General features: G+C 51.5%; 2 protein-coding genes across 3 annotated transcripts in view; one reads left to right on the top strand and one right to left on the bottom strand.

Moving 5' to 3' along the window:
• The window catches only part of LOC147242095 (glycogen debranching enzyme-like), a 37,080-nt gene extending 36,575 nt beyond the window's left edge, over positions 1-505 (bottom strand). Inside the window, exon 1 of the mRNA XM_086191401.1 lies at positions 366-505. Within this exon, the coding sequence (XP_086047527.1) occupies positions 366-505 (140 nt within the window). The remainder of the gene's footprint in view (positions 1-365) is intronic.
• On the top strand, positions 273-16,217 carry abcd3a (ATP-binding cassette, sub-family D (ALD), member 3a). 2 transcript variants are annotated; one of them, XM_086191343.1, is made up of 23 exons: positions 273-683; positions 1,771-1,807; positions 2,248-2,346; positions 2,998-3,086; positions 4,164-4,233; positions 6,154-6,251; positions 6,772-6,895; positions 7,436-7,492; positions 7,575-7,717; positions 7,799-7,868; positions 8,049-8,118; positions 8,519-8,616; positions 9,184-9,275; positions 9,736-9,827; positions 9,913-9,979; positions 10,059-10,122; positions 10,350-10,427; positions 10,506-10,571; positions 10,797-10,886; positions 11,341-11,460; positions 13,203-13,307; positions 14,338-14,394; positions 15,110-16,217. In XM_086191343.1, the coding sequence occupies exons 1-23, from the start codon at positions 574-576 to the stop codon at positions 15,185-15,187; spliced, it is 1,974 nt and encodes a 657-aa protein (XP_086047469.1). In that variant the 5' UTR covers positions 273-573; the 3' UTR covers positions 15,188-16,217. The 2 variants fall into 2 exon arrangements, with proteins under 2 accessions (XP_086047469.1, XP_086047468.1); XM_086191342.1 differs by lacking the exon at positions 4,164-4,233 and adding an exon at positions 4,997-5,066 and having other exon boundaries at positions 274-683; positions 15,110-16,216.
• The last annotated feature ends 286 nt before the right edge of the window (positions 16,218-16,503 follow it).

Raw genomic sequence — 16,503 nt, 5'->3', positions numbered from 1 at the left:
GGAGGCCTGCTGTCTCTGGGGGCCCTCTGGTCTCTGGAGGCCGGTTCCAGGGAGGCATACGAAGGCGAAGGCCCTCCTCTAGGCTGTACTGTTGGTTATGAGTTGCAAGGCCAGACTAATGTTTGGTTTTTGGAACTCAACTCTAGGAGACTGTTGGTTGAAAAAGGAAGAATTCATCTGCTCCGCTAGGGGCGCTGCTACCGTCTAAGATTTGGGCCAAAACAGAAGAAGAGCAGACTCCCAGAATGCACCGCCTGCGTGAATCAGAGATGTTATTCCCGCATTGAAGATGGTGACGTTAGCAGTTTTCGCGGAATGGTGGTGATGGCCGTCAGAGGGTTCCACCGTCACATCCCCCGGCTTACACAGGTGGCGTCGCCATCGGACAGATCCGCGTTGAGAGTCGCTGCAGATCAGCGTAGTTGAAGAGAGGAGTTTGGTTCTGTCTCCCCGGAGCGTCCCTCTCCTTCCCCGGAGCGTCCCTCTCCTTCCCCGGAGGGTCCATCTCCTCCCGGGTAACATCTCTGGCTGCCGCTGATCCGAGCCGCAGACCCGACCGGCCGTGTCAGAAACATGGCGGCCATCAGTAAATATGTGACAGCGAAGAACTCCTCCATAGCAGGCGGGGTTTTGCTCGTTTTATATCTGCTGAAGAAGAGGAGACGGGCGAGCAGGCAGGACCGGTGAGTTGGGCGGTGGAAGGGAGCTTCCGCCCGGGTTCAGCGGCTTGTGTGCGAGTTTCGCCGAATGCTAACGAGTTAGCCGCGGCGTCTGACAGGTGACAGCGACCTGCTCCCGCAGTCACGCCCGTGTCCTGAGGGCAGCTTGGTGGTTCGTGCTTCCCGCTCGGTCTGTCGGACATGAACCCTCAACAGTGACTCCACACAAATGTGTTCACCCGGAAAACCTCGCCTGCGCACGACTCCTGCGGATGGTTGTCTGGGGGGCTCAGAGGTCTGGGCCCCGTCCAGGGCGCCTCCGCATTCGTGTCAGACGTTTGTGTGATCAGTTTCGTCCGCCGTGGGGGTCGTGGGGTGTAACGAGGATCTTCTGGCGGGGCGAGAGTGAAGTCCCGACTGTGACGTCAGCTATTCATTTGAAGGGGCCAGGTTTTCAGCCACCTGTCGCGTGATTACATGAGGAATTCCCTGATAAACTCATCGCTGGTGTAAAGACGGAGAAGGTGATCAATGCCTCCCAGACACACGACCGATAACACTGAACCCACACCAGGGGCCCCGTGTCGGTGAGGCACCTCCCCGCCCGACTGCCCCCCCTTGAGACCCACCAGTGAGAGCAAATGTATCAGTCGGAACTGAAGGGCTTCTATGGGGCAGTCGGTGGACCAGGCAGCAGCAGGAAAGAGTGGAGGGTCAGGGGTCAAGTGCTGCTGGGGGTCTGGGCTGAATCTTCCTTCTTGACCTGGACATGTTGAACCAAAACCTCATTCAGGTCCAGGAGCCAGTCCCTGCAGGGTTAAAACCCTGTCACACACCAGGGTGACTAGAAGAATCCTAGACAGAAGAAGAGCAGACTCCCAGAATGCATCGCCTGCGTGTGAGAGAGAGAGAGAGAGAGAGTGACATGCCAAGTGTGATCCGTCATTATTGCCGGGCTCAAACCAGTTTTTGCTCTTCTTTTACAGAATCTGGTTTGACTCCAGCAGAATTGCTTGCTTGTGTCGTTCACTCTCACTCAACAGAAGGAAAGACCTGGATGAACAGTTGGAAGGGTTTAATGAGCTCATCGATATCATCTGTTTCTTTGCAGCCCCAAAGGAGCGTCAGATCTGGTCCTGAACACGGAGGTACGTCCGTCGTGCTTCCTGTCAGGGATGCAGCGATCCGACTCCATCAGTCCTGGCACTGAGTCCTGGTACCGACCGACAGTGATTCGTGATCTGACACGAGTGTTAGCGGCATGTTTCTCTGAAAAAACATTCTTTTGTGTGTGACATCTTGCGTTAAGCATTGTTGTCGTGGAAGAAAATGTAACAGACGGATAACTGAGCTGCTTGCTAGTGATGTTGAAAGCAGGTCCCCAGCTGCCAGCGTAGCCGCCGCCAGGCAGACCGCTGCTCTGCTGCCTCCCCACCCGCGCCGACCCTCATGACACGACAGTCTCAGTGTCGGGTCATGAGGGTCGTTACTTGACTGATGTCAGATCGCTGCTTTAATGTCCAGATGCGTCCTGACTAGTTGACTCTAGCTGTGTCCCAGCTGACCTGTGCTGTGTGTCGTCCTGCAGAAAGACGGCCGGAAGGACCGAGCAGCAGTGGACAAAGTCTTCTTCCTCCGGATCCTGCGGATCATTCGTATCATGGTTCCTCGGGTCTTCTGCATGGAGGTGCGACACCCTGCCGCTCTGCTTCCCCTGCGTGTTGCATTTGGAGCTGTCGTCCAGATGTTTAGGGGCAGTGAAGGCCCTCCGACGGTCCGGCGACGCTCCCCAGGACCACGTAGAGCTCAGCTGTGTAAACTCGATATCTGACCTCTCGTTCCTCACGGAGGTCGATTCGACGTCAGTGTGCAGGCTGATGGACGTGTGGTTTGATGATGAAGCTGCTGTCACTTTCCTCTGCGGAGGGAGGAGTCTATCGCTCCTCTGGTCTTGGTGTGACCCATGCGTGTGCCAGCTGGTCATCACACCCAGACGGTGCACAGCCTGGGTTCTAAGAGTTCGTATGTCGCCACCTGCTTCCTCAGCAGCACCGCATTCAGCCCTCAGAGTGACCGATCAGCAGCTCTCAAACAGCGGTCGGCAACCGTGAGTTAGATGTGAGGCGACATCTGTCCAGATGTCAGCAGGCGTCTGTCCAGACGCAGAGCCCTCTGACACAGATCCATCTGTGCCAAAAGCCAAGGTCACGTTCACACGTGTCCTCTGGGCCCGTTCAGCCTTATCAGTCCCGAGTCAAGGACGGGTTGATAAACAATTTAATGATCTGCAGCATTTTACAGGCTCTAACCCTCCTCTGTGCTCATCGTCTCCCCACAGACCGGCTACCTTCTCCTCATTGCCGCCATGTTGGTGGCCCGGACCTACTGTGACGTGTGGATGATCCAGAACGGAACCATGATCGAAAGGTCAGACTCAGGCTTCCCGCTTAGATCAGGCGTTCCAGTGGAAATGATTCAGTGTAGAGCTCCACATGAAGGGTTGTCCAGTCTAGAAGTCTTACACAAACACCAGTGGCGAGCGCCTCCCAGTACACATCAGGTGAGTCAGACTGGTACATTCAGAGTCCCAGTCTGAAGAGAGCTTGTTTCTCCTTCAGCCCCGGTGGCTCAGAAGGCCTGGATGGGTTCCTACCAGCCTGCCAGAAACACCCAAGTTTTGATCTCTGTTTATTGTCCAGTCGTGACGCGGGAACACAAACTGCCTCCGACTCGTCAACGAGTCATCAGATTTGCCATCAGGACCCACACGTGGCGACTGGCTGCCCTGTCAGGATTCTGGTTTGGGGGTTTCAGAGGGAAATGCTTTCTCTTCACACATTGACACTCAGTAATTATTTAAATGATCCGGGTTCGCTGTGACCTTTCGGCCACGCGCTCCCTGGGACCTCTAACTCCCAACGTTCCCAGTTACAACACCAACACCCCCAGTAAGAATGTCATTATCTCCTGGCTTTAGTCCCCGGACTACTGAGTGTGTGAAGAGTCCTGATCTGATAAAAGAAGCTGAGACATCACCACTTAAACCTGCATTCTTTCTAAGGGCCAGCGGGGGGCGACATCTCTCACTTGATTCAGGACTTTGTTCCCAGCGCTGCAGTTTGGTGTTGTCGGCGTTGGCCGTGCTCCAGCAGCACAGCCGCGAGTGCCTGCGGGCATGCAACCGTGGTCTGGGCTGCAGAGCAGTCACATTTCCAGGAGGTTTTATTTCTGCTCTACAGAAACTGTAGCCATCATAAATGCTGTTCCTGTGAGAACGCGGCGTGTTGATGCAGGCTCTGTGTCAGTGGAAATGTTACAACCACTGAGAGGGGACATGTTTGCATTTTCTGATGTGAGTTGAAGTAAGTAAATAATTACTGTCAGCAAAATGTGTTTAAAGTGTCCAAGTTAGGAATACCATGTAGAGTGTGTGTGTGTGTGTGTGTGTCCTTGACATGTAGCTGTGAGCAGCAGGACTGATGCCTGTGTTCTGACTCCCTGCAGCGGTATAATAAGCAGAGACGTCAGTCTGTTCAAGCAGCACTTTTACTCCTACATGTCAGTCATCCCGGGGGTAACTGTCCATCCGCCCTTCCTAGACCTGGAAACCCTGTTAAAGCACTAATGCCGTGGTCTTCATCTGGCTTTGTGATGGTGTTGTGCTTTGTCATCACTGACCGTCCACATCCCTCCCAAACCGACCCTGACGCGCCGCTTCATCAACACACCGAACTCCATTCCGCTTTGGGACAGTGATTCCAGTGTTGAGGGTACTTGTGGAGCTTGAAACACTTCCTTATGACAGAACCAGAAGGAGAACGAGGCCAGTGGGCACTCCCAAACAACGCGTCGCCATTCGGAACCCGGAACCTTCACGTCCGTTGGGTCCACCAGTCGGACTCCACCAACATCGTCAGTATGGAAGCTGAAATGACCCTCGCCCTTCGGCAGCCTCTCTCTGTGCCAACACAGCAGGGAGCCTTGAGCCCTTTTTGAAGCAGCGAGCAGGTTTATTCTAATCAGCTCCCAGCAGCTCAGGCAGGACACCAGTCCTGCCTTGGACTTGAGCCCACATTAGTCCCAGACCTGTGGGACCCCCGCTGAGACTCAGCCCAGTCATAATGAATGGTGCTCCTGTGTTGATGTGCGGCGGGTCAGAACTGCTGTGGGGTCTGGTTCCTACCTATGAAATCCTTCTGACTCGAATTCAGATTCCAGCAGCAGCAGTTCTTGCTTTGTAGTCAGTAGAAGAGAACTAAGTTTGATGAACCCTCAGGATTTGTCCCCTGACCCTCCAGACCATGTTTGCTCATCTTTGTGCATGTTGTGGTTTGCAGTGCAATTATTGGTCGCTCAACAAAAGATTTCAAGACCTTCTTGTTCAGCTTTATGAAATTCATGCCACTTGTAAGTCTGTTTTTTCTTCTTTTCACACTTAAGTGTGATCTCAGTTCTGTGTCTGCTAGGTATTTTCTTGACCGCCTCAGTAGCTCAGTCTCACTTTATTGAATGGAGACAGCGGCAAACTGCTGTCCTCCTGTGTGCAGTCACACATTTCCTGGTGATTGCAGTGAACCCTCTCACTCAGCAGAACAGGGTCTCCTACCACTCAGCATGATCTCCCTTCTATTAACCGCCGTGGGCTTCGCCGTTGAAGGGTGCGGCCGGTGATACTGGGTGGAGCAACCAGCAGCGTGCGACAGCACTCAGAGCAAATGTTACCTCGTTAGGGTGTGTGTATGTGTATATGTATATATACACATACACACACATATGTATGTGTGTGTATGTACGTGTATATATACACGTACATACACACACATATGTATGTGTGTGTATGTACGTGTATATATACACGTACATACACACACATATGTATGTGTGTGTATGTGTATATGTATATATACACGTACATACACACACATGTATGTGTGTGTGCATGTTAGGAGTAGTGTACTTGAAATTTTGTTCTGATCTGTTTATTGCAGATGAATCCTGAGCATATAATAATAACAATATTATTATATTGTTATTATTGTTGTTGTTATTAGTATCATGGTTATTATTTCAGACCACAGGGTAGATTAAATGAATGAGTTCATTCATCACAACTAAGAACAGAAAAAGGCGGTCTACATAATTACATCAGTTAAGGAACTACTCAACCCAGAAGGTATTGCAATATGTTTTTTCACCTCGCATCGTGTAAAAAACGACATCTCTTGACCAACTAAAGGATGAGATTGTTATCCATTCGTTGTTGGTTTTGTCGACAGCGAGAATTCCCGATTATCACCAGCCGGACTCTTTAACTCGGTGCTGCATCCTGGAATCACACGAGCCGTCTGCTTCGCTCGTTACTTCATTCCCTCTCGCATGCTTCCTGTTAACAAAACTGCATGAGACTATAGGAATGCTAAGACCTTGTCACATGATCATAGTGAGGCAGAAGCGTGCCAGCGTGCATGAACGTGTGTTGCGTGTGATGTTCCAGATTGCCTTGGTGAACAACTTCCTGAAGTTGGGTCTGAATGAGCTGAAGCTGCGGTTCCGCGAGAGGCTCACGAAGCACCTGTATGACCAGTACCTGCAGTAAGTACCAAAGGCTTGGTCAGCTGGGAGCGAGCTCAAGCTCCCAGCAGGCACTGGTACTGTTCACTTTTGTCTTGGTGTCAGTACTGGTACCAGTTGTGTGGGTTTGGCACCTCCCTTTTCCCTTTAATGACACTTCCCTTGTAAAAATGCGAGCTGCTAATGTTAGCTACTCAAACATTGTTCACTCTTCAGCTTGAGATGGCGTCAGGTTTTTGAAAACCTTAAACTCCCCATGACAAATATTGGAGAGCCCGGCCTGCGTCACGTCACGAAAGTGTAACCCTGCGTGAAACCACTGTGAGGCCGTTTGTGCTGGCTGCAGGGTGAGGTCTCACTCTCTCACCGAGGTGGGCTCTCAGGAATCCAACCGAACCACTTACCCTTTCAGTACCAGTGTACAACCCAGTCCTCCCTCCTCCGCAGAGTTTTAGGAGCTCCAGACCAACGTGTAGTCAGACCCAACCCACACATGTGTTCTCTGGCTTCTCTGAGTCTTCACTCTGGCTTGTTGCTCAAGGGGGTTCACCTACTACAAAATGGGGAACTTGGACAACCGGATTGCCAATGCAGACCAGCTGCTGACGCAGGATGTGGAGAAATTCTGCAACAGTGTGGTGGACCTCTACTCCAACCTCAGCAAGGTGACTGTCTGCCATCAAGTCAAACAGCATGTCCTCTGATGGTCACTAAAACTGTCTATGCTTGGGTTTAGACTACGTCTCAGGTGGTGGGCTCACGCGTGGACAGGCGTGGTACCAGTGACCTCTAGGGCTCATCGTGATCCCGTCTCTCTCACCCCCTCCTGAGGTGGTCTGGGACACGTTTGACTTCATGTCCTTTGTAGTGTAACTGCTAGCGTGGACCTAACGGGAACATACTTCTTTAGTTCAGGATGCAGTGGTTGTTTTGGGGACCATTCACACGTGTATTAGTTCTTCTGACATCTCGTCACTTTAATTTTCGTTGTCATACGAGCCTGTTTGACCTTGTAGCAGACGTAACGTCATCTCAACACAAGTGCTCGATCACACGTGCAGGGAAGGAGATGGCGTTGTGTCTTCCTGTCTGCTTGTCACCACCTGGGACACCCAGTGTAGCCAGGGTCATGATTAATATTACAGCGTGCACCCAACACCCCCATCGTCCTGCATCTTTCAGTGGGTGTTCTGTCTGTCCTGCAGCCCCTGCTGGACATCGGTCTCTACATCTTCAAGCTGACGAGTGCCATCGGTGCTCAGGTAAGCAGCTCAACCCGCATGCTACAACTCCAAATATAGAGTATGAAACAGGAAGTTACCTCATCTTTCCTCACCTTCCTAGGGCCCCGCCATCATGATGTCATACCTGCTGATCTCAGGTCTGTTCTTGACCAGACTGAGGAGGCCGATCGGCAAAATGACTGTGTCAGAGCAGCGCTACGAGGGCGAGTACCGCTTCGTCAACTCTCGCCTCATCACTAACAGGTAAACACAGTTCAGCTGTGTGCTAAAAGTCCTCCGACTCAGCTGTTCACTGCGCTGCCACGTGTCTGTCTGTGTCTGTAGTGAGGAAATCGCCTTCTACAACGGGAACATGAGAGAGAAACAGACCATTCACACTACATTTAAAAAACTGGTGGGTAGCAACGTGCACCGTTAGCTGAGGCTACGCGAGCACAGACGACACAAACATTTTCTGTTTTCTTTAGAAAAGGAAAGGAGGTGCGAGTGGTCGGTTCATTCTGGAACCCTTTTGCTCTCCGTTACCATTTCCTCCTCCAAATCACGGTATGAACTTTTCTCTTTGGTCTTCCAGGTCGACCACCTGCACAACTTTATCTTCTTCCGCTTTTCCATGGGATTTGTGGACAGCATCATTGCCAAGTGTACGTGATTCTCTGTCAACGACAGTATTCAGGTCAAACACTGGTTTGATTTGCCTTGTTCAGAAACGCCAAGTTGCTTCAAACTATGGAGCAAAATAAAGAGCGAACAGATTTGATATTTGGAAAAGTCAGAACACCAGAATTTTAGTTGCTGATGACAGGTCGCAAACTCACCAATGAAACCATCCTGTCAATGTTCCATCACGTCCAATTACGGGGAGCACTTCCCTCCTCCAAGCTACACTCAGGGGGGTAAGTACTTAGGATGGAACCCTGCCAGCAGCAAGCGATGCCAAAGACTGTTTGTTGATAGAAAAGGTTTGTTGTTTTTCTCTGCAACCTTTGACCTTTTCACCCAAACCAACACGAGTTCTTGTGTGTCCGCATGCCACTCCTGCAGATGTGGCCACGGTGGTGGGCTACCTGGTGGTCAGCCGGCCATTCCTGAACCTGTCCCACCCGCGACACCTGCACAGCACACACTCTGAGCTGCTGGAGGTCAGACACACACACACACACACACACACACACACACACACACACACACACACATCCTTGTACTTTTATCTTTGTGAGGACTTTCATTGATGTAATACATTCCCCCTCCCCTCCCCCTAACCCGAACCATCTCAACTGACTGCCTGATCCTAACCTTGACCCTAACCCTAACAGAACCTGATTCTAACCTTGACCCTAAAACCAAGTCTTGACCTTCAAAGGCCCTTTGAAGAAGTGGGGACCGGCTAAAATGTCCTCACTTTCCAAAAATGTTCTCACGCTGTTGGTTAAATACGTATTGTAGTCCTCACTATGTAGCAAGTACAAGAACACACACACACACACACACACACACTGCTTTGCAAGGATTCTACTTTCACTATTTCAGTCGTTTAGAAGCATTTGAAACTTAAATAGAAATAAATCTGTGAAGGGAAACGAGCGTTGGTGCCTCTGAGGTCTTTACTGATGCTGGGATCGCTGGGCTGAAGTAGGCAGCCGTCGCACTCCCCTGTCACATCAGTTTGACAAACATGTCTTCCTGTTGTTGGATCTGTGTGTCTGCAGGACTACTACCAGAGCGGCAGGATGCTCCTGAGGATGTCCCAGGCCCTCGGCAGGATTGTCCTGGCTGGTCGAGAGATGACGCGACTCTCAGGGTGAGTCCGGTCGTTGCGTCACTTGTGTTTCGCACCTTCACATTCCTCACAAAGTGAGACTTGAGGGAGGCCTTCAGACTTCCAGCAGCTCCCTGATTTCATGTCCAGTGTGTGACAAGCTGCACGCTATAAAGTCACAGGACCACTGAAGGAGAGTCGGTCCCTTATGTCCATGCATCCTTGACGCGCCGACCCTTTTAACCCGAGACTCAGGGTGTCATCATGTCTCAGTGCCAGTGGCATCCCGCCTCTGGCTCTGGTCACCAGCCGTGCTGCTGGCAGAAATGTTCCTCTCTGTGTGGGTTTATTGGACCTCTGTAAACACCAGTGGCTCTGTTTTAAACCCAAGCTCTGATCAGCATTTCTCACTGAAATCCCTGCACGCTCACAGCGAGCGCCTCCCTCCAGGTGAGACAGGCAGGTTCTTTGTTGAGTTCAAATGCGTCTGTTCTCCTCACAGATTCACAGCCCGCATCACCGAACTGATGAAAGTCCTGAAGGAGTTGAATTCAGGCAGATATGAGCGTACGATGGTCTCTCAGCAGGACAAAGGTACGAGCCACTCCTCAGCACGAGGCAATGCGGTATGGAACCGAGATCAGTTGAGGTGCTCAAACTGTAGCTCTCCCTCATTCAGAGTCTGCAGAGAAGATCCCGCTGGTGCCTGGTAGTGGTCAGATCATCAACCGCGACAACATCATCAAGTACGTGTGTCATCCTGGCATGCGCGTCGTTTTTCCAATCTTTCACCTCGGATTAACAGTGTGTTTGTTGATTCTGCAGGTTTGACCATACGCCGCTGGCGACACCGAACGGAGACGTCCTCATCAGAGAACTCTCTTTTGAGGTAAAGCCCTTGTTCATTGAAGGTCACTTCTATTGCTTTCCTGTCGCGGCGCGTCACATGATGTGCAGCTGCTGTGCAGCACCTGCCATGGAGACTTTTTGGCATTGCTTCGTGTCTTTGAGGGTCCATGTGAAATGAACAAATTAGATGAAACGTTCCTAAAATTACCGTCATGATTTTATACGATGATGAGACCAAACGAAGCAGCCTCCTTGTGTCCTGTGAAGGTGAGCTCTGGCACCAACGTTCTTGTGTGTGGACCAAATGGATGTGGCAAGAGCTCCCTGTTCCGAGTTCTCGGAGAGGTGAGAACGGCTCATTTCTAGTAGTTGAATTTTCTTGAGTCTTGGTATAAAAATGAATCGTGCCTGTGTTTGTTGAAGCTGTGGCCTCTGTTTGGAGGACAACTGACCAAACCAGAGAGAGGGAAGCTCTTCTATGTTCCCCAGGTAGGAACCTCTGCAGCCCTGCCTACACTTGAGATGCGTTCGGTCATTTTAACAAAACGGTGGTCTTCAAAATTTGTGTGGAAGACTCTTGCTGGGTGCCGGGAGGTTTAGATAAACTGTGAGACTCTGAGCGTGTCGGGCTGCGTCCGTCACTGAGCTCCTCAAACCTGAGCGGAGGGATGGAAGCACACCTCACTGCTAACAGGCTGCGTTGTCTTTGTCCAGAGACCCTACATGACTCTGGGCTCTCTGAGGGACCAGGTCATCTACCCCGACACCCACGAAGACCAGAGGAGGAAAGGAATCTCTGATCAGGTGGGACAACACACACTTTGAGACATCAGTGTGTGTGTGTGTGTTGGGGTGGGGGGGGTCACATCATCCTTGCTTTCTGCTTATTAAAGTTATGACATAAACATTGATGGAAAATGTTTTTGTATTGTTTATCACTTTGTGTATCCAGGCATAAGAATCTTTTGTTTGAGTCAAACCAACTAAAGTCATAACTCATAAATATGTTGACTCTGTGACTGCGTGGTCACGTGGGGGCGCCAGGTTCCAAACCCCTGAGAGGAGTCTTGGCTGAGATGCCTGTCAGCCTGGGAGGCTGCAGCTTCAGGGTAGATGGATCGCTCTGATCTCTTGATGGCTTTGAAGATGAGGATGAAGGAAATGCTGAGGATGTGGTTTTCCTTCTTTTGGAATTGTCAGGGTTAATGTGAGGAAACCATTTGAGGAGCGGTTGTGACCGTGTGTTTTATCCATCCAGGTGCTGAAGGACTACCTGGACAACGTTCAGCTGGGTCACATCCTCACCAGAGAGGGCAGCTGGGACACGGTGCAGGACTGGATGGACGTCCTCAGTGGAGGAGAGAAGCAGCGCATGGCTGTAAGCCCTCACTCGCTAAGCGCTCATCTACAGGCTTCATAGGCTCACAGATGTTGGTTAATGAGAGCTGTTGGTGAACAAGGGGGAGCGGACTGACCCCATACGTACAAGTACTTTACCTGGGTGGTGCTCAGAAGTAACTGCAAGTTAACCTCCCTACTGGTAGAGCAGGTGGAGAACCTCCCTCCTGGTAGAGCAGGTGGAGAACCTCCCTCCTGGTAGAGCAGGTGGAGAACCTCCCTCCTGGTAGAGCAGGTGGAGAACCTTTCTCCTGGTAGAGCAGGTGGAGAACCTTTCTCCTGGTAGAGCAGGTGGAGAAACTCCCTCCTGGTAGAGCAGGAGTAGAAACTCCCTCCTGGTAGAGCAGGAGTAGAAACTCCCTCCTGGTAGAGCAGGAGTAGAAACTCCCTCCTGGTAGAGCAGGAGTAGAACCTCCCTCCTGGTGGAGCAGGAGTAGAACCTCCCTCCTAGTGGAGCAGGAGTAGAACCTCCCTCCTAGTGGAGCAGGAGTAGAACCTCCCTCCTAGTGGAGCAGGTGTAGAACCTCCCTCCTAGTGGAGCAGGTGTAGAACCTCCCTCCTAGTGGAGCAGGAGTAGAACCTCCCTCCTAGTGGAGCAGGAGTAGAACCTCCCTCCTAGTGGAGCAGGAGTAGAACCTCCCTCCTAGTGGAGCAGGTGGAGAACCTGGTGTACACCTACCTCTACCTTCCTGGGTAGGTAGGTGTACTAGTAGCACATCCTCCCAGCAGCGCCCTGGACTGAAACTGGGAGACGGTTCCACAGGAGGGGAGCCTGATAGCTGAAGGCTCTGGGTCCATTCTACTGTTAGAACTCTAGGAACCAGCAGGAACCCTGCATCCTGGGAGTGAAGGGTTCTAGCTGGATCATAGGGGACTAGGAGCTCTGTCAGGGATGAAGGAGCCTGATAGCTGAAGGCTCTGGCTCCATTCTACTGTTAGAACTCTAGGAACCAGCAGGAACCCTGCATCCTGGGAGTGAAGGGTTCTAGCTGGATCATAGGGGACTAGGAGCTCTGTCAGGGATGAAGGAGCCTGACTGTTGAGGACTTTGATGTTAGAAGAAGAATTTTAAATTCTGTTCTGAATCTGACAGGGAGCCATGCAGAGAAGCAGTCCAGGAGAGACCTGGTCTCTGCTACCAGTTCTAGTCAACACGCGGGCAGCAGCGTTCTGGACCAGCTGGAGAGTCTTTAGGGACTTATTAGTCCAGCCTGGTAGGAGGGAGGTGCAGTAATCCAGCCTGGAAGTGACAAAAGCAGGGACTAGTTTTTCTGCATCTTCTTGAGCCAGGATGTGTCTGATCTTAGCGATGTTACGTAGATGGAAGAAGGCGTCCTGGAGGTTTGTGAATGTGGGAGTGAAAGGATCCTGGTCAAAGAGAACTGCTAGGTTCCTACGGTGGTGCTGGGGGCCAGGGTGGTGCCATCCAGGGTACCTGTCTCATCAGATCAGGTGGTCCTCAGGTGTTTGGGCCCAGCACAAGAACTTCAGTTTATCAGAGTTTCATAAAGGAAATGATGGTCCTCCATGTTTCCTGTCCTTCAGACAGGCCTCTAGTTCAGTCAGCTGGTTTGTTCCATGTGGATCATTGATGAGTTCAGCTGAGTGTCGTCTGCATAGCAGTGAACATTCATGGAGTGTTTCCTTATATTTTATATATTACACAACATTGAGGTGTGTGTGTGTGTGTGTGTGTGTGTGTGTGTGTGTGTGTGTGTGTAGATGGCCCGACTCTTCTACCACAAGCCCCAGTTTGCCATCCTGGATGAGTGCACCAGTGCAGTGAGTGTGGATGTGGAGGATTTCATCTACAGCCACTGCAGGACGGTACGAGTCGCACACACCAGACACCATGTGACAGCTGCCCGCCCTCGCCGTCATGAGCCTTTCAGCTGACCTGTCGAATGTCTGAGAGAGGAAAAGTGATTTTAGCCCAGCGAACATGTTCGACGGCAAACTATGGTGATTCTGAACAGAGCTGCAAAGCTGGAAGAATTTAATTTGCTTATTTTATTCAGTTTTGAAGACCAAAGATCTATACATCTGCATTTTGCTTTGTTGTGTAATTATTAAAATGTTAAACTAAAAGAAGGAAAATTAAGGACAAATTTATTCATTTCAACATTGAAAAATAAGGAAAAAGCATATGAACTGTTTTTTCAAACAACTGTCCTGGCAGCAGAGTGGAGCCTGAGGTCCTGAGGTGCAGACGCACTGCAGGGCCTGCAGGGTAGAACAGGCGTAGGCCTGCGGGGTAGAACAGGCGTAGGCCTGCGGGGTAGAACAGGCGTAGTCCTGCAGGGTAGAACAGGCGTAGGCCTGCGGGGTAGAGCAGGCGTAGGCCTGCGGGGTAGAACAGGCGTAGTCCTGCAGGGTAGAACAGGCGTAGTCCTGCAGGGTAGAACAGGCGTAGTCCTGCAGGGTAGAACAGGCGTAGTCCTGCAGGGTAGAACAGGCGTAGTCCTGCAGGGTAGAACAGCTCGTGGTGCAGGTCTCCAGTCCTGCCAGAGGGATGTCAGTTTGTTCGATGTTGTCATGGTTCTTGTTTTGTGACAGTTCTGTTTTCCAAACGTCGACCCTCCAGTTGGAGGAGTCGTCTCTAAGATTTAGAAGTCAAAAGAAAATCTGGCCACATTGGGAGGATCTTACCTTGGCGAGGCCTGGGCTGGTGTGACTGAGACCTGCACTTCCAGTTTGTCAGATCAACGGGGTGTGTTTGAGGGGATCTCTGCTTGCTGAAACAAGTCACTGATCAGACGCACAGCTCACACTCAAGATGGCCGCTGACTGTAAGCGTGCGGATCACCCACATTCCTCCTGGAGTCTTCTAACCGCTGCTGCTTTCTTTGGTCCACAGGTGGGCATCACCTTGTTCACAGTGTCTCACAGAAAGTCTCTGTGGAAGCATCACGAGGTAAAAGCTGCATGTCCTCCGTCATTAGATGTGGTCCTGTCCCAGGTCTGAGAGGGAGCGGTAGCTGTAGGGTGGAGCTGAGAGTGATAGAGTTCTCAAACAAGGCAGTCCGACACCAAGCGTCCGCATCTTTGAGTTTCTTTTCGCCCCCCTGCCCCCAGAGGACGTCCCCTCAGACTCACCGCCAACGTGACCACGTCAAACAAGGAGTCAGGTTCTGGCCTCTCATCCGTCGCAGGCTTCGTTCACTTTTCTAATCAACCCTTGAATATTTGTCGTTCTGGAAAGAGGAACGTGGTGCTGCCTCATCGTGAGCTGCGACCACATCTTCGGGAGGCGGTGCTTCCTGTGCGGCGTCTGGAGGTTTGGCACACAGACCTTCTCCAGGAACTGTCTGGATGCCTGCTAGCTCGACTTTGTCAGGGCCGTTCCTATAAATGGATCTGCATCATGCGGAAAGCATCATGATGCAGATTAACTTCAGTGCGATTAGTCGGGTCTGACTGCTAGTGGTCAGCGGCGTTGGAGCGGCTCCCGCTGGTCCTCCATCTCAGTCCAGGAGCTCCGGTGTCAGTCAGGCGGGGGTCTCTTCGCTCCCTGAGGACAGGCGTCTGTGTGACGTTTTCCCGTGTGTTCGTCCATAACCTGCTCTGATGTCATTGTGCATGCGCTGCTCTGACTCATGTCTCCGTTCTCTCCTGCTCTGGCGCTCCAGTTCTACCTACACATGGACGGGAGAGGGAACTACGAGTTCAAGCCCATCACAGAGGAAACGGTGGAGTTTGGCTCCTAACTGCCGGCGCACTGCTCTAATAAACCAGTCCATTAATTCTTTGCACTCGAGGCAGAAGTTGGATCTAAACTAGGAACTAAACCAGATTTTAATCATGTGACTGTCGGCCTCTGTTATTTAAAGCATCACCTCAGTTTGTAATCATTAGAATGTCGAGCCTGATTGTAAACAAACTATTTTATAGTGCCAATTGCTGGGTTGTGTCTTACGCCCGGGACCTTTGAGTTGGTGGGGATGTCCAGGTGAGCTGTAGCGATCAGGCCCCTCAGAGGCGGCGCGGCCCTGTCCAGACGGTCCTGACCACTAACCCTGGACTCAGAAGGTCACACAGCTGGTGCTGAGCCCAGCGGGCCGTGCACTCAGAGCCCTGTGTTGCATACTGACGCTTGGCCAGTCTTCACCTCGCTGAACTCCCGGCACGTAGGACGGCGCCCCAGGTGGTCAGAGTTGAGGGGGTCCTGTATGATATTTGCCGTCGTTAACATTGACACTGGCTCGCAGCCAAATGATTCTCATGAACAGGAGTATGAGGCTGTAATAATGGCGGCATCCCTCATCCAGGACGTGGTGCTTTTGTGTGGCGTTCTGATGTGTCATGAACTGTCTTCCTCTGCCGCCAGGAGAAAAGCCCCTACAGGAACCTTTGATCGCCCACCAATCAGTGCAAACCAGTGTAGTCCGTTGGCTTGTGATTCGTCGATCTCTTGATGCTGGCCGAGAGTCCTGGTCCGCCGTGGTTCTGCTCACGAGCCGGTGGGCAGAAACATGGCGGCATCCTCTGACGTCATCCTGGCCGCTGCGTCATCAAATCAAAGCCTCACGCTCGGCCACCTTCATGGGGTGCGTGTCAGCTGAGGGGGACTGTTGCCTCCATCTTGGATTTTAACATTCCTCCTACAATGTCGTTCCCTGGGTTCGTGCGAATCAGAAGATTCTGAACATTGATGAGAACTAAATCTATGCATTGACTTCTATCCACCATTAATCTTGTGACACTTTTCATGAATAAAGGAATTCTGTCTACGTTGTGTCCAGTTCTGCTGTCTGTGCTGGGACAGACAAAGAGTCTCGGCTCTCGCTGCTGCAGCTCGAGTCTCTCCAGGTTCCTCAAGCTTCTCTTTCACCAAATGGCAAAGTCGATGCCGAAAGGGTTGACGCTATCGCCCTCGTGGTTAACATCAAGGAACGTGACGTCGTGCCCGGCAGGAGCACAGACCGCTCCACGTGTCTGGCGTGAGACCTTCCCCTCCGTGGCTCCAGCCCACATGTGGTTGAAGGAGGCTAAAGCAAAGCTTGCGGCTGTTAAGTCACGCCCA

Source organism: Aulostomus chinensis, chromosome 21 (assembly GCF_037954235.1).
Source record: "Aulostomus chinensis isolate RoL2024-O1b breed Wild chromosome 21, RoL_Achi_v1.0, whole genome shotgun sequence".
Taxonomy (NCBI): domain Eukaryota; kingdom Metazoa; phylum Chordata; class Actinopteri; order Syngnathiformes; family Aulostomidae; genus Aulostomus; species Aulostomus chinensis.
This window is presented reverse-complemented; position numbering and strand designations above follow the sequence as displayed.